Genomic DNA, 24,481 nt, shown 5'->3' on the forward strand with positions numbered 1-24,481 from the left:
TTCTAATAATTTAATGGATTTTTATTACTGATTTTAAATTTATAAATCTTGAGTTGCTTTTATATTTAGAAATAAAGTTAAAACAAAACTTATTTTTTGTCATTTGGATTTAGACGTAAGTCAATCAACTTCATTTATTCAAAAAAATTTGAAAGGTTTGAGAATTTTATTCATTTTTTTCGTTTTAATAGAGAGCTCAATCAGTTTTTTAAAATTTTCTTTTAATATTATTATTTAATTAGCTAAATATATTATCGAAAATCACAATTCTTTTGTTTTTATTTTTAAGAAATTAAACCTTACTTTGTTTTTCGTTCATAATTCGGTCATTATTCAATTTAATGTAATTATTTATGTGAAATAATAATAATAAAAAATAGTGATTTAAAAGCGTTTTATTATTTTTTTTTAAAATTTATTTAGCACTTTGTTTTGAACATACAAATAATTTTTAACGATCTTATTTTTTAAATTTTCTTTCTATATTGTTAGGTAAATATATTGATAAATTTCTATTTTATTTATTCTTTTACTATTTATTTTTAAATTAAGAAATCTTTCGTTATTTGCGTGATCATTTTTAGAAAATATAACAAAACTTGCGTTTACTTTTTCATTTAGAATTTGAACATTACAATCGAACTTAATAATTATGTAATTATCAAAGTTGCTTTTATATGGCTCATTTAGTAAAATTAGTTTTTATGTCTTTAAACCTTTTTTTTTTTTTTCAAAATTTCATTCGCTTGATTTTCAAATAATTCATAAACTTATCGTTTTAAACTTTCTTTCATTTCCAGTTAAAAGCTTAGTAAAGTTACCTAATAATTACCTAAATTAATTAATAATTTAATTAATTAATAATTTAGGTAATTCGGTACTTAATTAGACTGCTAATACCTTATAAACGATAAAGAGGTGCAAATATTTCATTCTGTATCTACACATTTTTTCAATAAATATTTTAAGTAAGTTTTGAGCATAGTAGTCAATTTATTTAATATCTTTCTTAAGCAAAACATATATATCCTCAAACTTATAAATTGATTTAAATCAATTTGAGTATGGAGTTTCGATAGAAATCTGATCTGTGCCTTACAAGTAAATGAAATTCAAAAATACTATATCGCGATACATCGCTATATCGCAATGCAAAACTGACGATGCATCACGATATATAATTTCTAATATCGCCCAGTCATAATAATGATGTGAAATAAGGAATTATGATATTATGATTCATCTCAGAATAAGAGTTAACCTAACGAACTTTATAAGTAGCGTACTTTAAAGTTTCATTTTTAAAGAGAGAACTGCAGTAAATGGATGAATCATTTTAAAACAACCAAATGAGTTTCACATTGTATAAATAACAGTTATTTGAGTTGGTAACATTGATAGATAGGGATGTGAAATATGAAATCATGATATTATGAACCATCTCACAACAACTGTAAATATAATAATACACTTTATAAGTAGCAGTCTTTAAGATGTCATTCTTAAAGATGAAACTTCAGTAAATTGGGTGAATGGGTGACTTTTAAAAATAGCCAAATGAGTTGTACAACATTGATAGACGATGATGTGAGCAATAACATGATGAGAAAAAAATAAGTTAGTAACGTCACCTTTATTTAGTATGTTTTTTTCTTCTCAAACATTAAGTTTCTTCGTAACTTTTCACACTGATTCTTTCTATTGTAAGAATCTCATCAACATTTTCGAAACTATTCGCTTGCAAACTTTCTGTACTTTGGTGAGGGGAATACGCAGGATTCATAAAGTGTTCCACACTTGGCATAGGTGCAGCGTTTCCTGTTAAAGAGAAATAAATAAATTGCAAAATATTTCTACGTCTAATAAATGGGTTATTGTTACAGTATGGATTTTTATGAGAAAGGTTATTACAGCTGGAAAATTAGGAAATTTTAATATATAACTTTAATAATTATTTAATATCTGTAAAATTTCAATGCTTTTACTAAAGCCCTGGATTACCAAACATAAGTAGTGTCACTATTTTTCCTTCGACTGTGTCGTTTTTGATTTACATTAGCTGCCGCAGATCACATGGGTAAGCAGTCACCATATTCTAGTTTGAACGGCGATGGTGACTAGTTTGAAAGTAGTATGATTACGCTCGATTTGTTATTTCTATTCTCTTACTTTTAAATTAGTCGTTTCTAATTCTCTAATAAGTATCTAATTCTCATTTGATATCCTAGTTTCTTTATTTTTTATTATTTTAAATATTTCCTAAATTATTGTAAAATTTTGTGATAGTGCAAAATAAATTTGTTATATTTAATACTCGTAGTCTCATATTTTCAATAATGCTTGTCAAAGAAATAATTATTAATTATATAACAAACCAGCACTCTTTTTTTATTAAACTTTATATATGCGGAAAATATTAATCTATACAGTTTGGCGTTTAAAAATAGGAACTTAATATTTCTACATTGAGAGTTGCGGTCACAAGAAAGTTGCAATCACCAAAATGGCCGCGTAGCTATTTAAGTTATATTATCACTCCAATAGTGGATGTGATGATATTGAGAATACCATCACAGTCGACGCATGATAAGCCTATAATATTGATCCCTTGAACCTCGATAGCTCAAAGGCACTTTGTGACATCCTTCATTCACATGTCACTGATGGTAGAACTCCTGGGAGGCAATTTTCAACATGACAACACATAAAAAGGTTGTCTCCGGTTTGTCTCTGCCCCATTGCCACCCTTTTCCGGTCTGTCCCATCCCCACATTTGTCACCGATATTGCTTATCTGCGATTATTTGAAAAGACAAATGGAAGGGCCTCTCCGAGTTTGGTTGAATTAGAGGTTGCTGAACAGCAATAGGGACTTGTATACCTCAAGTGCTTGATCGTCTCACATCGTGCATTCACGCTAAATGTGAGCAACAGGGTGACATCCATTCATTAGTTTTTTCTCAATAAACGATCATTTTGCTTATAATTTTTAATATATATATATATATATATATATATATATATATATATATATATATATATATATATATATATATATATATATATATATATATATATATATATATATATATATATATATATATATATATATATATATATATATATATATATATATGTATGTATGTGTGTGTGTGTGTGTGTGTGTGTGTGTGGTCTGGCATTGTCCTGCTGAAAAACCAGCCCAGGGTGCTGCAAAAGGAACGGTAGCAAAACAGGTCTTAGGATGTCGTCGACGTACCGCTGTGCAGTAAGTGTAAAATGACGACGACCAAAGGGGTCCGGCTGTCAAAGGAAATGGCACCCCAGACCATAATGCCTTGTTGAGGGCAGGTGTGGCGTGCAATACTGAAGGCAGGATCCCCCCTCTGCCGTGTGCGTCTCCAAACACGTCTTCGATGATCGTCAGGACACAGTTGGAAGCGGGATCCGTCGCTAAAGACTATACGTCCCCAGTCGGCATCATTCCAGCCTTATCTGTTCAAAACATTCATGCACACGAAATTTCAAAGCAATCGGAGGAATGCTTCCTGGCGCGTCGATTTTTTCATTGTAGAGTGTATATATATATATATATATATATATATATATATATATATATATATATATATATATATATATATATATATATATATATATATATATATATATATATATATATATATATATATATGTATATATGTATATATATGTATATATATATATATATATATATATATATATATATATATATGTATATATGTATATATATATATATATAAATGTATATATATATATATATATATATATATATATATATGTATATATATATATATATATATGTATATATATACATATATATTTATATATACATATATATATATATATATATATATATACATATATATACATATACATATATATATATATATATACATATATATATATATATACATATATATATATATATATATATATATATATATATATATATATATATATATATATATATATATATATATATATATATATATATATATATATATATATATATATATATATATATATATATATATATATATATATATATATATATATATATATATATATATATATATATATATATATATACCCAAGACAAAATTCTTGATGGGACCATCAAAATATTTTGATGGTTTATGTTGGTTTCTTGTTGGCCCAACACTACTTGATGGGAACCAACATCCAATAATTCCCATTATGCGATAATGGATTTTGATGGGCCAACTAACTTCCAACATGTCATGTTGGAAGATGATATTTTACTATATGTTGGTGAACCAACTTGTTAAGTTTGAAATTCTTGGGCCAACAACTTCCAACATGTCATGTTGGAAGATGATATATTTTACTATATGTTGGTGGACCAACTTGTTATGTTTGAAATTCTTGGGCCAATCACTTCCAACATGTCATGTTGGAAGATGATATATTTTATTATATGTTGGTGGACCAACTTGTTATGTTTGAAATTCTTGGGCAAACAAGTTCCAACATGTCATGTTGGAAGATGATATATTTTATTATATGTTGGTGGGCCAACTTGTTATGTTTGAAATTCTTGGGCAAACAAGTTCCAACATGTCATGTTGGAAGATGATATATTTTACTATATGCTGGTGAACCAACTTGTTATGTTTGAAATTCTTGGGCCAACAAGTTCCAACACGTCATGTTGGAAGATGATATATTTTATTATATGTTGGTGGACCAACTTGTTATTTTTAAAATTCTTGGGCCAACAAACTTCATCATCTCATGATGAAAAATTCTGTTTTAATGACTTTCAACCATCAAAAAATTTTTATTTTTAGTAAACCAACACGGACGTATTGATTTATCATTACTGATAACCTATTAAGTATTAGTAACCGATTACTATTAACCGATTCACATAGGTAACCTATCGATATATATCACAGACTCATTGCGTTTTATATTTTAAAACGGACTTTGAACAACCGATACAATTCTGAGTTTACGACTATTAATGCTCATCCCCGTACCTTATAATTTTGAACCCAATCCAGAAGACAAGGTAACTCCAGGAAGAATCAGAAGTTTTATCTAAATATCGTTTGTATCCAGCTAGTCTTTTTTTTTCTATTATCTAAATGCTCTGGTTAATCAAATTTAACGGAATAAAACAACGAAAAAAATAACAAATAAATAAATAAATAATTAACTAAACAAAACAAAATAATGAAAAAACAGAATATTTAGCTTAATAAAACAAAATAAAAACACAAAAAGGAGTAAATAACAAAGGTGTAGTTCTGAAAAGAACTTTTTTTTCCTAAAATTTAAATAGCAAAAGAAAATTCGAAGTAGAACGCCTAAAAAATTGCTTAGATCATTTAGGAAATCGGTTGCAAACTACTACAATCTTAAAATCTTACACTCACTCAAAAACTATTTACATTCCAAGCTATTACCATGGCAACCGCAAAAATCTTCTCGTTATCGTCTATAAACTGATATATAATAAGTAAATTATTTAACAAAAAATTCGGTGCGCATAAGCACATAATATTTCACAACTGTCTCGAGAGAAATGTAGAATTCTTGCATGTGGGAAATTTTGTTTCTTAATTAATTCGCTCTTCCATACATTAACTATTTAGTTGATACTTTGTGGATAATTTTTTGAAATGTTCGCTTACGTGAATTATCATGATCAGTGAGGGAAAAGGTACTACGTCCCCATTAACTTTATATAAAACCTATTCCCCAAATCGACAAAAGATTTCAAGAAGACCAAAAGGTCTTTTGGTGTCCGGATCTTCTTGTTAATCAAGAGGAAGTTGAAAATCTTAAGAAAATGGTAGTGCCGCCTAAAGACTCATGGGACAGACTTAAAGGAACATCCTACTACAGTGCTGATGTATTGCGCCTAGAAGGTGAGTTAGTCTTTCTTCTTATTATTAAATTGTCAGTGAATTAAATCGAAATCAAATTATGAGAATACGAGATATTTTTTCGAATAAAAATTAATTTTCGATGCCCATTTTTTTTATAACAAAATTAGCAATTTGCTAGTAGCCCTACAGAAATAATAACGATACTTAAATATTTAAAAATTTACTATTGATGAATTGAAATTTATCTAAGCTCTACTTTAATGTAAGTTTCTATTTTCAACCTGTAATTCGATTCATGTTTTTAGCTACATTTATTCTAATTGAAATAAAATCATTTCAAATTATTTATTGAAATATTTTTATGTAAGCGCAACAGGTGCCTAAAAATGTGGTTAGTTTAAAAATAAATTGTAACTCCACATTTTGCATCCTACATTATTTACATCTTAATTATATTGTCATTTTAATGTAATTTGTAACCAATAAAAAATTCTATCATTGTGCAGGAGCAAGAGGTGTAATAAATAATTAACCTTGCATAACAATAATTAACCTTGTTATTTTAATAAATGCCAAATGATCTCTTCCTGTTTAAATTTTTTAATATTTTTTTTAGCTACTCTTGAAGACTTGATAAGTAGTGTAAGCCAAAAAAGGCCATCGATCCCTCTTAAACCCTTTCAAGTCACTAATAAAAACGGATCTTCATCCTCAACTGAAGAATAAAAGGAAAAAAAGAGAGATAAAGGGAACAAAACCCATGTAAGTATTTCCTTATATTCATATTTCTAATTGGTTTTCTATGAGTTCCAAAAAGGAATGTCAACTATCTGGTATTTTCCAACTTACTTCTAATTTTGGTCTAACAAATATTTATTTTTATAATATATGTAACCAATGTATTTATAATAAGTGTACCCAGCTATATGTTAAAAAAAATTAGTTAATATAGTAGTAACTAATTTACTATCGATATCTACTCTAATGGCTTGAAATTATGCTCCACAAGATTGAAAATGGATTTCACTTTTAGTAGTGGCGTTTTATACGCAATAATTGAAATTATTTTAAGGTTTTGGAATACCATTCTTTCATTGAGCATAAAACGACAATGCTATTGATCAATTCATTTTCATAATGATATAAAAGTAATAAAGGTGGTAAATATAGTTTTCAACGAATTTTTTTTTTCAGTTTGAATATTTTTAATGTGTTACAATCGGGAAATTTAGAATTAGTGGCCCTCGATTATTGACAATTCCATCTTTAAGTATTATTTTTTGCCAATAATTGTTCAATAGTAACTTATTACCATTTATTTTTTTGTTATCACGGTATGATTTTTCAAATTATTTTTATTGAATTCTGATAATAGTGCAACACCCGATGTTCGAATTTAGTTATCACCTTATCCTCAATTTACTCCATTTTATAGCCCATTTTCTCCATAGTTATTTAGCTATTCTTAGTTTTTAATGCATTTTTAGCAGTTATTACAGTTATTTTCAGTACTCATTATAGTTTTACAGTAATACAGTTTTCAAGTATATTATTGATTTGATTCTTGAAGTTACTATTAGCTTTGCAATTTTAAAATATATTTTATTACAAGTAAAGGAGATAAAAGTAGGTCCATAAGACAAAGTGAAAATATAGTAAAAAAAAAGCATATTTTCTCCTTTAATTATGAAATTTAGCTAATGTTTAGAAACATTTTGAGATTACTGTAAATATTGATTCTTTAGAAACAGGCTGCAAATTCAATTCGTACAAACTATTGTTTTTGTCTATAGCAGATAGAATGTCAAAGCTGTTGACTAAATTATTATGAATTATCAAAAACTTTATTTTAGTTCAGACTTGCTGACAGTGGTGTGTGTGCATTCATGTATCCATGCACACATATATATATATAACTTTGCACTTTGCACTATTTAATACATTTACCAATGTGTAATATTAAAAAAAAATAAACAAAAACAATGATTTGTCGACATATACATAATAAATTTTAAATACTAATTTTGTTTTATTTTTATTCCAGCTCAAATGAGACTATACATGGAATCAAAATCCATGAGCCTTATTGAAAGAAGCAGATTTCTGTCAGAAAAGATATGCGACTTTAATAAACCTAAACGTATTGAAAAAACTTTATAAATTATTTTGTTAATAAATTATTTTGAATTTTTTTTTCTTGTCGATTTATTGCAAAAAATAAATTGTGTTTTGTAAATTGATTTAATATCTGCGTTTAAAATGTAGGTATTCTATTCTACTTTATGATTTCTTAATTATTCCGTAAAAAGAGACGGAGGAATCTTAAACTTTTAGGTAACATATTTTTCATCTTAATGCTAATTTGCCAATAAGCACCTTTTTCTGAACCTAGCTGCTGTTAGGTATGGAAATTGTACAGATTATTTTACAGGCTGCGTAGCGTTTTTAAAAAATGCTTAAAGGTGCTTATTTTCGATTTTGTTTTTTAAAAGCTCTTAAATGTCCTTTTTACATTGGGTGTTTTCAAAAAGTGCTTACTTTTCCCTTTTCCGAAATGTGATATTTTTCTTCACCATGTTGATTTTCGCCACAAATTATGCAAAAAGACATTGTCCTACTCAACGTTTTCACAATTAATTCAACCCCTATCTATTTGGCGTACCGCCGGTCTGTGTAGTGTATGAAAACACCATTTGTTTTACATGTTTGATGAAATACTTGCGGGTCCGCACTTGCGTATACTGAAGTGGATTCAGAGGTAAGGATTTTTGATTCTCGTGTGAAACCCTGCTGCATTTTGCAAGAGATTCTCAATTTCAGACTTCATTTTCTGCTCTCTGTAATGTAATCGAAAAATCTCACGAACTTTTGCTGATTGCGGAGACCAACTGAACATTGTCACTTTTTTTTTCTCTATTAGCTATAGAAAATTTCATTTCTCTTGTTAATTTCATCGTTTGTGACGCGCACTCGTCTTCGTCATTGTAAATAAAACCGGATTATACGATCAACTGTCAAAAACTTGCCAACCCTGCCTAATTATAATATTTTTCGAAGTGCTTACAAATATTTTTTGAGTGCTTGTGAAAAGTGTTTATTTTTTGTTGAAAAATTTGGCTATGCACCCTATTTTAAATTTATTTAAATGAGGCTTTTTTAATTGATATTTTTTTAAAGAAATCTAAAGGTCCTTAATATATGAAATTATTGCTTTTTTAGAAAAAATTATGATAATATTAAGCAAAAATTTAAAAAAAACAAACAATGTAATTCCTTTCACTGAGATTTAAATTGTATGTAACTTAAAAAATTAGATAATTTGTGTTGTTTAATATGTTTGCCGACTAAGATCATTATAAAATATCACCAAGAGAGTAGTAAATTTCAGTAAACAAGTGTACACCTATTTTTGTTATTAGGTTTTTTTTATGTTCCTCTAAAAATCCATTATACTATGATGGGCATGCTATGTGGGCCCAGTATAAACATCCAGCGTACTATAATGGGTATGCTATGTTGGCCAAACATAAAAAAACCATTGCACTATGATGAGAATGCTATGTTGGCCCATTATAAAAATCCATCAAGCCTTGATGGGAATGCTATGCTGCCCCATTATAAAAATCCATCATGTCATGATAGAAATGCTATGTTGGCCCATTATGTAAATCCATTATACTATGATGGGCATGCTATGTTGGACCATTATGAAAATCCAGCATACTATGATGGGAATGCTATGTTGGCCCATTATAAAAATCCATCAAGCCTTGATGGGAATGCTATGCTGTCCCATTATAAAAACCCATCATGTCATGATAGAAATGCTATGTTGGCCCATTATGTAAATCCATCATGCCATGATGGGTATGCTATGTTGGCCCAACATAAAAAACCATTGCACTATGATGGGAATGCTATGTTGGTCCAACTTGAAAAGCGGCCAATTCCTACCTTGGGATGTTGGGAAAGTTTGATGGTCACATCAAGCTGTATGATGGTTTTTGTTGGGAATTCAAGTTGGTTACCATCATATTTAAGTTGGTCAATCAATGGAAAACCATCTTGATTTTTTGTCTTGGGTATATATATATATATATATATATATATATATATATATATATTTAAACTGCACATAAGCAAGTGATGCATATAACCCATAATATAAGAAAAAAGAAAAAGGAAGAGGGAAAAAACGATTTCAAAAAAGAAGAAAAAAATATTAAATTATAAAAATTTTAAAATTTGAATAGAATAGAATGAAAATAAACCACGAACTCTTTTTTAACTGGAATGAGAACGTAATACAATTATAACTACGAAAAGATATTATCTTATAATCAACTCACATGCTTATATCCGCAAAAAAATCTTGGTTTCCAATACTGTATTAATATAATCAAAGCAAATTAGATCAATACAAAGAAGGAAAATCAATTTATTTTGATACATTATTGATAAACAATTGTATTGGTATATTTTGCTTCTGTTATGCAATCTAATTTTATAATAATTTACTCACTGGTTGTTTCTATTGTGAAAGCATAATCTACGTCTTCATAACATGCTTTTCCTTCCTTTCGTAAATTTTCTCTTCTTTGAGGAGGGAAAAATTCCATATGCGTAGACTGTTTTACACACGCTGGTGGGGTAGCATTTTCTGTTAAAAAGAACGAGAGAAAAAAATAAATTTTAAAATATTTCTACGTCTAATAAACGGGTTATCGCTACGGTATAGATATGTCCGAGGAAGATTAATAAAGCTGTCAGAAAAATTAAAAAAAAATTAATATGCATAATACTTCTTGTGTTACTTTTACGACAGTCAACACAAACTTTGGTGGTTTTTCGATGGCTTTGTTTGCGTTTTTTTAAACGTTGCAGAAAATTTGAAAATATAAAAAAATAATTGACTAGCAAAAGCATGAATAAAAGTAAAAATATTAAAGAAAATAACAGGCTAGCAGAAGCATGAATAAACTAAACTAAACACATAAAGAGACAAATAATAAAAAAACAGACGATAAGGTTAGAACAACAGAGAGTTGTTGATATTTTGGAGAGTAGTTTTTGGTTTTTGAATTTGAAGTTAATACTAACCCGTTACGGGTCTTTCTATGTTTTTTTGTAAGTTTATTCTGACCCGTGTTACGGGATTTTCCATATTTAATTGAAAGATTATTATTAACCCGATACGGGTAATTTAATGTCGTAACTGGGAGGGGATTTAATTATCAACTATGTCAACTTTCATCTACCAAAATCAACCTTCATCTACCTCGTGATGGAATCAAGTTAACATGTCTTATATACTAGTGATTTGATATTATATTTTTGCAGTGGTAGTTACGCCACAAACTGTATTTGTTGTGGTGTTAAATAAATGTTTTTTTTTTTAAAAAAAAGAACTGTTTTAATATAGCTTGATGCTTTATATATATATATATATATATATATATATATATATATATATATATATATATATATATATATATATATATATATATATATATATATATATACATATATATATATACATATATATATATATATATATATATATATATATATATATATATATATATATATATATATATATATATATATATATATATATATATATATATATATATATATATATATATATATATATATATATATATATATATATATATATATATATTATATACAGGGTGATTTATAAAAGATGGGCAAAATTTTAGGAAGTGATAGTATACACCCAAACAAAAAATTTTTTTTATCAAAGAATGCATGGTCGAAAACAAAACGCAAAGGAGCTGGCGCATTTGAAAAGTTGTTTCATGCAAACGAGAAAACTCCATTCCTGTTGCGAGTTACCGCGCTACGAGTTATTATTTGCATGTTATGGGATATATATATATATATATATATGTATATATATATATATATATATATATATATATATATATATATATATATATATATATATATATATATATATATATATATATATATATATATATATATATATATATATATATATATATATATATATATATATATATATATATATATATATATATATATATATATATAGGTCGCCGATAGCCCATTGTGCATAGATATATTCTTCTTCGGCTTCTTCAAAACTTAATTACTTATTATATACAAATATTCGAGCGATTTTCTTAAAATTTAGTATTTTTTTATTAATTCCATTCAACATTACTTAAAGGTGATGTAAAAAAAATTATACTTTACATTTCGAAATGTTTTCGTCCATTTTAGTATAAATTAAATAATATATATTTGCTAAATGTTTTATGTTTCATGAAATAATCTTTGATTAATCAAATTTAATAATTGCGAGCAAAAAGTTTTCAATTCTCTTAAAAGTCGGTAATACTCGAGGTTTAATGAGATACGCAAAAAATAAAATCGGCATTAAGAGATCCAAACTTTGGACTACTCTCTTGATCAAACAATGGGGACCATATATCTCAGATTGCGGCTATCCCCTATATTTTGAGGGTCAGAAATCTATATTAGTTGAAAAATTATATCATTATTCACAGGATGAACGTTTTTGGGTTTGGTTTCGTAACTTAAAATATCATTTGAACTAATTAATTAACATATTTGAGGTCACCTACTCAAACCTTTAAGATCGAGTCCCAGAACGTGAAAATCAGAACATTAGATCAAAAGTTATCCGGGTATTCCTTTTTTTTAATTATTTTTCACTGTACATTAACAAGCATTGATCGAAAAAATGAATTATCTCTTAATTTAAACTTATTTTCTTAAATTTATCTGTCTTTAGAAGAATTTTACTATTAGATTCGTATTTATGACAAATAAAATAGTCGAAACCTACTGCAGGTAGGTGCTTTGTTATAAAATCATTATATTTTCCCTTCTATTGAGGTGAAAAAACTTACGGATCTGCCTTCTGATTCTATAGACAATTTGAAACTCTCTTGAATCTCAGAATCAAACAGTTTCGAAGGAAAATCTCTCGTAGCCAATTTGTTGATCCTTCAACAACAAGTCTCGTTAAAATATTCTTAAACTCGTTAAACTATCATTGCTGTATTTATTATCATTGTCAATAAACAATTATGAGTATAAATTAAAATTTTCTTACTTGGACGCATGCGTTTCCACATGGTTCCACCACGTTGAAATTTTCTTTTTTTTGGTCTAATATCGCCTTTTTTCATTTTTATGTAGAATAATGTCAACAAAGCGAAGACTGAAATTACTAGAACTGTGTAGAATGTAATATACATCGAGTCGTTAGATGAGGATACATTTTCTACTTCAGTAAAATTGTCCCTCTACAAAAAAAAAACAAAAAAAAAAAAAACAGTTACTATGTTCAAGCAATAGAAGCAACTGGGAATTTGTATACAGATACACAAGCTTAAGCAAGAAATTGCACAGTTTAGATAAATTATGTATTTCATGGTATTAACCGTCTGTGCAATATTGACATGATTAAAATTATCCTCGGACATTGACTACGTTTCCTTTACATTATCAAAAAACTTACATCTTAAGCTAATATTATCCAAAGAAATAACTCAAATCTCGAAAATGTCTTCTTTCGAACTGGTTTACGATTAGAGAAAATACAATCGAAGGAAAACTTTCTCTTAACTTTCGTTAAGATCAAAGCCAACTAAATGCTTTTCACTAGAATTTTTTTAAAAAACAAAGCTTAATTTTTTAAAAATAACTTTAGAATCTGAATCATTTAGTTTCATTCAATATTTTTTTAATTATTTATTTTTATAGCATATTTTGAGATTTGCTCCAAATTTGTTGTAAAAGTAAATACAATTTTTAAAAGTAAATATGATACATTCTCCCGTTAATTATTGTAAAATAGTAGCTTAATATTTTCTAATATGATTTTAAATGCAAAATTAATCTTCCTTTATAACACAGTAAAGAAGCAACATTTTAATTTGGAGCTTTTAATTTTGTAAAACAGTCAAAATTAAATACATAATAAAAACAGGATAATCATAAATATGATGATAAATTAGTATTTCTGATAAATATTGTTACTCTAGGGAAAAGGAATTAACGATCGATAGCGTAACAATTTTTATTAATTTTATTCAGACTGACAGTCAAGGAAAACTGGATAATGTTTGTTTATTAACAATAATATCAGGGGATTTTTGTGTACACTTAGCCTGCAAAAAATGGTACAAAAGGATTAAATGATTTTTTAATAATTTTTATAAATTGAAATAGTTTAAAAAAAATTACAGTACTATTCTTCACATCAAGTTAGTAATCAGAGTGTTTTAAAACGAAATCATTGTAAAAAAAGTACCTGCAATTTTTAAAAAAATTTGTAAAATAAGCTATTATAATAAAAATTATCATAAAATAAATTATTATAAAATAAATTATTATAAAATAAATTATTATAAAATAAATTATTATAAAATAAAATATTATAAATAATTCATAAAATAAACTTACTGTACGCAGCGTGTTATTCATAAAAAGCGTAATATTTCCTTGGTCCATTTCTGGAAATGAAAAAAAAACATAATCCATAATATTTTAAGAGGGATGAAATTTAAAAGCTTAAATATGCCAATTTTACAGAAAATACTTAACATAAAAATTCAAAATATGCTTTAAATATTTTTTACTTGAAAAAACAGATTAAAATAAATTTTTTTTTCAAATATTAACAGGAATCAAAATGCTTTATGCAGTATACTTTTATTATATAAATCGGAAATAGCATTTTAAAAAGTTAGAAATTGAATTGTTGGATTGAATTTTGTCCTAATATAATGAAAACCTATTTTTTTGTATATTTACTTCCTATCTTTAATTTGCAATCCTTACATTTGTTCTTATTATACATTCTCGTGACAATTATGCAATTCAGCTGACTTTTCACTTTCAGCTGATTATTTTAAACTTTAAAGTTTATTCAACTTTTTTTAACTATTTTTTTCATTATGTTTGTTTGATCTTATTTAATTATTTTAACTCTTCTTTTATTTGCTCAATAACTTCCTTAGTTATTATTCATTTGTATTTGGAAGAATGTCGAGTCCTTACTTTGTAAAGGCAGCATTAAAAAAATCAAATATTAAATAAATATTAAACTGGGAAAATTCAAGGCATGGGAACGTACTTTTTAAACGTTTTATATGTATCTATTTTCTCGCATGTTATGAATAATTTTAAGTATCTATAAAAAAAATTTCCTCAATTTTCCATCTAGTAATATTTTGGTATCACACGATAGTAAAATCCATTCTCTTCCGTAGACAAATAGCTATATTTCTTGAATGAATTAAATATAGCTTTCTCTTTTTTTCACGTGAAAGTTTGTAACTTTTTCCATTATTGTTTTTTATTTTTTATTTATATTATATTTCAGCAGATTTTAGATAGATTTTAGCAGCGCTAATTCTGCTTATCATAATATTTTATTTGCTATTGTTAAAAATATTTACCATGATTTAAATATGTGCTTCCGTTAAAAGCGGGATTCAATCCTAAACTAATAAATTTTATTTCTTCTTAGTGTTATTCTTAGTTTTCATTTTAAGATATTCAAATTAATATCTGGTCATAAGTTGCCAAAAACGATTGAATACAAATTATAACACAGATTTTTCTAAATGTTTTCGGCCTCATTCGCAGTTCTCTAAATTGTCATATCTTGCTCAATTTTTAACGATTTTCTTTTCAAAATTTGAAACAATAATTTTGAAGTTGTTTTCTTAAAGGCTCAAAAAATTTTGCTTAATTGAATTTAATATTAATTTTATATTTAATTGTATTAAATATTAATCTTATATTTAATTGTATTATATATTAATTATGTATTTAACTGTATTAAATATTAATTTTATATTTAATTGTATTACAGTACCGCTCAAAAGTATCAGTACACCTAGTAACTTATAAAAAAAGGGCAAAATTCAAAGTGTCATAACTTCTTTAAAAATGATCAAAAATGCTTCTGCTTTAGCTCATTTTGAAGCTTAAAATCTCTACTTTTATGTGATTTAATTGTTTTTAATTAAAATATTTTGCAACTATGTACAATCACACTCTGAACAATCATAGAAAATTGCATTAATTTTTTGTGAAGTTTGACGCGATGTACGGGCACAAAGGGGATAGATATTGCTAATTTTTATTATATCATTGAAAAATTTGGACTTTTAGTTTTCATTTTTAAAAAAAATTCCAAAAAAACATGTTTTTTGACGAAGTTATTGTCAAATAAAAAAAAAGTTTTTTTTTCAGAATTTAATGATTTTTCAGCAATTGTAATGAATTCCGCACAGGAACTATTTAGGTTCGCCCTCCTACCTTTGGTCTTCGATCCATTAACCAGTATAAATCATATGTGGAAAGTCCTTCAAGACAGTGGCGAAAAATAGACAAGATAACATTAAAAAAGCTGATTGATCGGATGCCTCGAGTGTGTGCGCTACAGTTATAAAAGCGCGGGGAGGATATTTTGAAGAAAGCAAAATATGATCTAAAATATTTTTTCATTATTACATTTTTGTTTTCAAATTTTTTCTGAGAAAAATACGAAAAAATAAATTTCAAAATATTAAATTTTAAACGTTGATTCTTATTTCATTATTATATTTTCCAAAAAAAAAGTTATATTAAATTTTAATTTATTTTAATTAAAAAATTTTCATATCATATTATAATTACACTAAAATTCATTATAATTGCTGAAAAATCACTAAATTCTGAAAAAAAACCTTTTTTCTTATTTGACAATAACTTCGTCAAAAAACATGTTTTTTTGGAATTTTTTTTTAAATGAAAGCTAAATGTCCAAATTTTCCAATGATATAATAAAAATTAGCAATATCTATCCCCTTTGTGCCCGTACATCGCGTCAAACTTCACAAAAAAATAATACAATTTTCTATGATTGTTCAGAGTGTGATTGTACATAGTTGCAAAATATTTTAATTAAAAACAATTAAATCACATAAAAGTGGAGATTTTAAGCTTCAAAATGAGCTTTTTTAAAGAAGTTATGACACTTTGAATTTTGCCCTTTTTTTATAAATTTCTAGGTGTACTGATACTTTTGAGCGGTAGTATATATATTAAATATCAAATTATATATATATAATATTATAATATATATATATATATATATATATATATATATATATATATAATTTGATTTCATATTTTGCTTAAGGATCACGTGATTTAGAGAGTAATTTTTTATGGCATAAACATTCTTTTTTTTTATTTTAAAATCCTTATAAAATAGTCGATCCAGTTACGCTTATTTATGTTCAACTCCGTAGTCTTGTAATTTTGAGCCCAATCCGAAAGACAAGGGAACTTCTGGATCAAGCATTGGGAGAAACTAGTATTTATGGAGGCCTTTTTGTAGGGATTAATCCGTATTTGCGTGGAGCGGAAAATCGCGAAAAACCTAGTTTCCCAGTGACCAGAAGAGATCCAGAAAACCCAGTTTCAACTCCTAGCGGTTGCTGTTTGGGGAGAGTTCTGATCCCGGTTCTCATTGACAGCAAAGTTGACGCAAAATATCATCAGTGGTGGACAGATCATTGGTTAGAATCCCCTTGTGGTCGGTCTGAACGAGGGAGAATTCACGATTTTTCTCTCCTTGAAACGCAAATGCTGGTTAGTTCCTTCCAACAAGTCCTCCACAATGTCTAGCTTGTCCCATTGCTCGATTTAGGTGTCCCTTATCGCCAGGATTGGGTTCAAAATTACAAAACTACGGAGTAGAACATAGATAGTCATAAATTTAAGAATGAATCGACTATTCTCTACCGATTTTAAGTTAATATCTTTATGTCATGAAAAGTTGAGTCTTTATGCCATGAACGAAGAAGACGGGTGGGGAGATGAGAAAGGCGGGACGGGGGGGGGAGATACTTGGTATTGGGTCAGTTGTTCAACACCGGTTTTAAAATAAAGAACCTAAATTCAAAAATTATTAAAAGTTCACTGTGGGCACTTTAATTGATAATGATGATAAATTATTCTTGCGGGTTGTAGATGAAAGTTCAGAACTATTACTAAGAATGAACTGTGGGCAATACAATTTTAATTAATTTTAAAATAGTTAAATAATATCTAAAATATACAAGGAACCAGAGAGCAAATCAAATGAAGCTCTGAATAAAAATACGAAAATGTTCTTTGATAATATGATAAGTCATTTGTAACATTTGTACCAATATTCTTGTCTGGTTTTAATACGAATTTAGAACGATCGCTAAAAATTGACAATGGACACTAATAACGCAATTTTGTTCAAAATGATTAAATGATTTCTAGAATTTTCCAAGATCTAGAAAGTAAAATTTATCAGAATAAAACTGCGCCAATCAAAAGAACATGAAACTAAATTTTGATAAATTTATGTCAAAGTAAATATAATTTGTGTAAAACTCATATGGGCTTTTTATGCTAGTTTAGAACTGTCACTGAAAATAGACAGCCGATATTAAGAGATTCATAAATTTGTTATAATAAAATAATATTCAAGATTTAAAAAAGAAAAAAAAACTAAGGCGAACGTTTAAGAGTATAAATGTGTTTTATTGATAAATCGTAAAAATAAAACTTTTTTATAAAAATAGTTTGTTTCAAAATTCGTCAAAATAATAATTACTTCAAGCTTATTGTATAAATTTTTAAATAATAGAATAATTTCTAAAATCTACAAAAGCAAATGCATACAAGTTTAAATATGGTTAATTGAGATATCGTTAAGATAATATATTATATAAATATTTCGCTCATGGGCTGCAATAGCGGCACAACTCAAAAAAATCATGTTTTGAGATAAGTGGGTTTAAAGTTTTCATTGCTAAGTGAAATGCATAAGAAATGCTTTAGTTTGCTTAAACGAAGATTGTCGTCAAGTTGAATTATGAGTTGTACTATTATTGCTGCTGAAAAAATGTGTTTTTCCATATTTACACCTGTTATTAGTCCACAATGCGGGTTTTATGAGTTGTGACACTATTGCAGCTCATGAACGATTTGTTTATTATGTAAAATTTATACAATGACTGTGAAAAATGCGTCAAAACAATAATTTCTGTAAGAGTATTTTTTAAATGTTGAAATGATGAAAACTTATTCAAAACTTACTCAAACAACAAAGGCAAATACATAAGAATAAAAGTGAGCTTCATTGAAAAATCGTAAAAATAGTATTTGAACAAAAGTAATTAGTGTGAAAGATGTGTCAAAATTATTGTTTCTGTAATATTAGATCAGTCATTAAACAATGGGCGTTGATAAAAAAGGCAAATACATTTAGTATAAATGCACTCTTCAAAAACACGAAAATAATATTTGACCACTATTGACAAATGCACAAGATTCTAAAAATTTTGCAATAGGGAATACAGATACTTGTCAAAAATAGAAAATTCCGTGAAAGCTTACGCCGCAAAGATATATTTATTGAATAAAAAATAGAGGCAAGTCAGAATGGTTTTGTGAAATGTAAAGAAGTAAAACAGATTTTATATATTTCCTGGAATATAGTACGAGCATAATGAAACTCTATGAAGAAGATTCCAGTCATTCTTCAAAATACATATACATATATAAAAGAAATATATCCTTCTACGAAGTTCATTGCATTTTATCTCAGAAAATGAAAAGTTGGACTTGGATGTAATGAAAATGCTTGCCATGAATCATAAATGTACATTTCGAACGATACATTGACAAACACATTCAGGCTATTTTTGTATACATATTGTATTTTGATGCAGAGAGGCTATTTTGTAAACATAATTTACCTTTTACAAGTTCTTTAAAACAAGTTCTATTGAACTTCTGTTTTTACCATTTGATCTGTAGTTCTAATTGGGTGAAGCAATAGATATGGAATTTGAAAGTTTTAATTTTCGTTTATCGAAATTAGAAACTTTATTCATCCAATTTTAAAAAGATGAACTTTATAATGCTCTTTCCTTCGACTTTTGGAGTTGCAATAGTTAAAGCAATTTCTACGATTTTATCATAAGTTAAATCTGATTTTTGTACTATTCTTCCACTTATTTCGGAATCAAATATACACCAGATAAATTGCGCTCCTTGTAATAAATTAATTACAAATTTATTACACCTTACATTTTCACTGCTTGATTAAAAATAAGCAGATTTTGAAAGCTCTTTAAGAGAAGCTGTGTAATTTGAAGCTAACTCAACGGGCTGTTATTTTCTACATATGAATTTAGGCTGCTTCGTTAGAATGTTTATTAAATGTCTGGTTTTATTAAAAAAATTTCATCCTTCTCTTCTTTTTTTTTTAATCAGTTGTTTTTTTTTTCTTCTCATTATTATTTCCCCCCCCCTTTTTTTCATATGTCTATAATTTTCCTTTGTTTTATCTTCATTTTGAACTTATATTTGATATATATATATTTGATATATATTTATTACACTTTACATTTTCACTGCTTGATTAAAAATAAGCAGATTTTGAAAGCTCTTTAAGATAAGCTGTGTAATTTGAAGCTGACTCAACGGGCTGTTATTTTCTACATATGAATTTAGGCTGCTTCGTTAGAATGTTGATTCTTTTGCACAATTCGTATTTTAACAAATTTAAAAGTTCATGATATGATTTAGAAATTGGCAGATCTGATGATGTTAAATTGCTGAGAAGGTGATAATACTTTGATCCGAGAAAATTTATCCGTATTTCGTTTTTGCTTGTTTTGATTCTTAATCGTCATCTTCTAAATCAAACCTTTTAAATTTGGAGTAGTCTTCCTACCCTTGAATATACTTATTAAATGTTTCATTATTTTCATCGTAGGATTCGGATGCAGTTTTGAAGAAATGCTTACACTTTCGATTTTAGAGGTGACGAAGTTTACGATTCGGTGACTTTCTGGATGACAGATAGTTACCGAACTCACACTCTGTTTTGCGGATATAATCGTATGGGCTGATGAAAATCATATCTTTATTATCTGGTATCTTTTATAATTATATCTTTTATTTCCTGGTTTTATTAAAAAAATTTCATCCTTCTCTTCTTTTTTTTTTTAATCAGTTGTTTTTTTTTTCTCATTATTATTTCCCCCCCCCTTTTTTTTTCATATGTCTATAATTTTCCTTTGTTTTATCTTCATTTTGAACTTATATTTGATATATATATATATATATATATATATATATATATATATATATATATATATATATATATATATATATATATATATATATATATATATATATATATATATATATATATATATATATATATATATATCATGAAAAATCGCACTGAAAGTTCTTTTTTTAATGTAATAAAAACATGCAAGGGTTGGACAAAAGTATGGAAATAATTCTATATTAACCCTATGTAAACAACTCTTTTTAGCAGCAAATGTTTTGAAAGGTTTTGCATTAAGAAGCTGTTGACACAATTTTAATTACCATGATTGACACTGGTAAAAATGGATAAAACTGGTAAAAATTGATAAAAATCTTTATTTTTATCCATGTAAAATTTGGATCGACTAAAATGAGAAGATGAAAATAATAACATCTTTCGGAACTTTATACTAACAATTTTGAACTCATTCTATAAGATTTCAAAATTTATATGAAAATTCCTTTAGAGTTATAGTTATATTAAAAGAGAAAAGAATCTCTTAATTTCCTGCGCTGATGTAAATAGATTTAAATTTTGAATAGGTAAAAAAGACACTACTTTTAAAACCTTCAAGCATGATCTCTCTATTCTTATTAAAAGTTAATTTCGATTAGTATTAAAAGAGGAAAGAAGCTTTTAACTTCATCCGCTCATTTTGGTTGATTCGAATTTTGTTTAGGTAAAAAAGATGCTACTTTTGAAAGCTTCAATGATGGTATTTCTATAATTATTAAAAGATGATTTCTATTAGTATTAAAAGAGGAAAGAATATCTTAACTTCCTCCGCTCATTTTGGTTGATTAAAATTTTGTCTAGGTAAAACTACTTTTGAAAGCTACCATGATGGTATTTCTATTATTATTGAAAGATGATTTCTATTAGTATTAATTGAGGGAAGAAGCTCTTAACTTCCTGTTCTCATGATGGTAAATTTAAATTTCGCGTCGTTAAAAAAGACACTTCTTTTAAAAGCTTCAGGGATGATATTTATATTATCATTAAAAGATGATTTCTATTAGTATTAAAAGAGGAAAGAAGCTCTTAACATCCTGTGCTCATGTTGGTAAATTCAAATTTCGCATCGTTAAAAAAGACACTACTTTTAAAAGCTTCAGGGTTGATATTTATATTATCATTTAAAATATGATTTCTATTAGTATTAAAAGAGGAAAGAAGCTCGTAAATTCCTGTGCTCATGTGGGTAAATTCAAATTTCGCGTCGTTAAAAAAGACACTACTTTTAAAAGCTTCAGGGATGATATTTATATTATCATTTAAAATATGATTTCTATTAGTATTAAAAGAGGAAATAAGCTCTTAAATTCTTGTGCTGATGTTTGTAGATTAAAATTTCGCATGGATAAAAAAAGATACTACTTTTGAAACCTTCAATAATGATTTTTCTATTCTTATTAAAAGTTAATTTCGATTAGTATTAAAAGAGGAAAGATGACTTTAACTTTTTCCGTTCATTTTGGTTGATTCAAATTTTGTTTAGGTAAAAAAGATACTGCTTTCGAAAGCTACCATGATGGTATTTCTATTAATATTAAAATATGATTTCTATTAGTATTAAAAGAAGAAAGAACCTCTTAAATTCCTGTGCTCATGTTGGTAGATTCAAATTTCGCATAGATAAAAAAGATACTACTTTTAAACGCTTCAAGGATGATATTTCTATTATCATTAAAATGTTGCTTATGTAAGTATTAAAAGAGGAAAGAAGCTCTTAAAACTTCTGTGCTCATGTTGGTTGATTTAAATTTCGTTTCGATAAAATAGACACTACTTTTAAAAGCTTCAAGCATGATATTTCTATTATTATTAAAAGGGGATTTCCATTAGTATTAAATGAGGAAAGAAGCTCTTAACTTCCTGTGATCATGCTGTTTGATTCGAATTTCGCATCGATAAAAAAGACAATGCTTTTAAAGGCTTCAAAGATGATATTTCTATTATCATTAAAGGATGATTTCTATTAGTATTAAAAGAGGAAAGAAGCTTTTAACTTCCTGTGCTTATGTTGCTAGATTCAAATTTCGCACTGGTAAAAAAGACTCTACTTTTAAAAGATCAAAGCATGACCTTTCTATTATTATTAAAATATGATTTCTATTAGTATTAAAAAATAAAAGAATCTCTTAATTCCCTGCGCTCATGCTGATAGATTCAAATTTTGTATAGGTAAAAAAGACACTGCTTTCAAAACCTTCAAGCATGATCTGTCTATTCTTATTAAAAATTAATTTCTATTAGTCTTAAAAGAGGAAAGATGTTTTTAACTTCCTCCGCTCGTTTTGGTTGATTCAAATTTTGTTTAGGTAAAAAAATATACTACTTTTGAAAGCTACCATGATTGTATTTCTATTATTATTAAAGGATGATTTCTATTAGTATTAAAAGAGGAAAGAATCTCTTAACTTCCTATGCGCATGTTGGTAGATTCAAATTTAGCATATATATTTAAAAAAAACTACTACATTTAAAAGCTTTAAGCATGATATTTCTATTATCATTAAAAGATGATTTCTATTAGTATTAAAAGAGGAAAGAAGCTTTTAAATTTCTGCGCTCATTTTGGTTGATTCAAATTTCGGAAAGACTTATCTTTCAAATCAATCACAATCTTTTTAATTGAGCCAGCAGTTGTCTCACGTAAAACCATCAAATTTACCCTGCAAATGACAAAAAATGTTTCTTTTTAATTATATAGTTGAATAAAGTTTAATCAAAGATTGGTAAAAAAAAGTTAGCTATATGTTCTCACATTGAAAATTACTGAATTTTATCACACAAATATATCTATATTTCTTTTAACTTTAAATAATACAGGTTAAATAATATTTAATATAGATAGGTATTAATAATCTACCTATACTTGTTTCAATGCACTTTTTATGTAATTGAATTATAAATTCAATAGACAATAAATTAAATGGTAATAGAGTTGAATAATAACAAAGGGAAAAATGGAGGAAACAACTAATCAGTTTACTTAGACAAAATCAATTGAAATTCAAAATTATTCAATCATTCTTAACCTAATGTAAAATAAACATTAAAGCAATACATTTAAAATATTTATACTGTTACCAGAGAGAAAAGTGAATAAAACATTCTTACATTGTCATTTCTTTGTTGTTTTTTTTAGAATACAGTTTAGAAATTTTTAAATAGGTTGCCTTATTTAAAAATAGACAATTAAATAGGACCAATTTTTGCCAACTCTCCAGAAATAATATTATACAATGGTTATAGTAACAAAGCTGAAGAATTGAACATTAATTAGATCAGTTTTTACTCAGGAGTAATTTTAAAATTTTACTCTAAATAAGCTGTGATATACATAACAAATAACTCGATTTTCGCAACTAAATATATTAAAGATTTCTTTCCAA

The 24,481-nt window shown here is 26.8% G+C and overlaps 1 protein-coding gene and 1 long non-coding RNA gene across 2 annotated transcripts; one reads left to right on the top strand and one right to left on the bottom strand.

Annotated features, from left to right (window-relative positions):
* Positions 1–515: 515 nt before the first annotated feature.
* Positions 516–14,424, bottom strand: LOC139427011 (uncharacterized). The gene is made up of 4 exons (XM_087158494.1): positions 14,381–14,424; positions 13,026–13,218; positions 10,419–10,556; positions 516–1,818 (listed from the first exon to the last, which is right to left on the bottom strand). Exons 1-4 carry the CDS (start codon positions 14,399–14,401, stop codon positions 1,664–1,666), a joined length of 507 nt encoding a protein of 168 aa, XP_087014620.1. The 5' UTR covers positions 14,402–14,424; the 3' UTR covers positions 516–1,663.
* LOC147814133 (uncharacterized) lies at positions 5,375–6,629 on the top strand. The gene is made up of 2 exons (XR_015432294.1): positions 5,375–5,935; positions 6,513–6,629. It is a non-coding gene; the product is annotated as an uncharacterized LOC147814133 (long non-coding RNA).
* Positions 14,425–24,481: the final 10,057 nt, after the last annotated feature.

This window comes from Parasteatoda tepidariorum, chromosome 3, assembly GCF_982258835.1.
Source record: "Parasteatoda tepidariorum strain Cologne lab strain chromosome 3, Ptep-v5.0, whole genome shotgun sequence".
Lineage (NCBI taxonomy): Eukaryota > Metazoa > Arthropoda > Arachnida > Araneae > Theridiidae > Parasteatoda > Parasteatoda tepidariorum.

Coding starts and splice junctions, on each gene's coding strand:
- LOC139427011 (XM_087158494.1), bottom strand. CDS start 14,401: ATGAATAACACGCTGCGTACA. Junction 13,219..14,380: donor TGAATAACACGCTGCGTACA/GTAAGTTTATTT, acceptor TTTTTTTTGTAG/AGGGACAATTTTACTGAAGT. Junction 1,819..10,418: donor TTTCACAATAGAAACAACCA/GTGAGTAAATTA, acceptor TCTCTTTAACAG/GAAACGCTGCACCTATGCCA.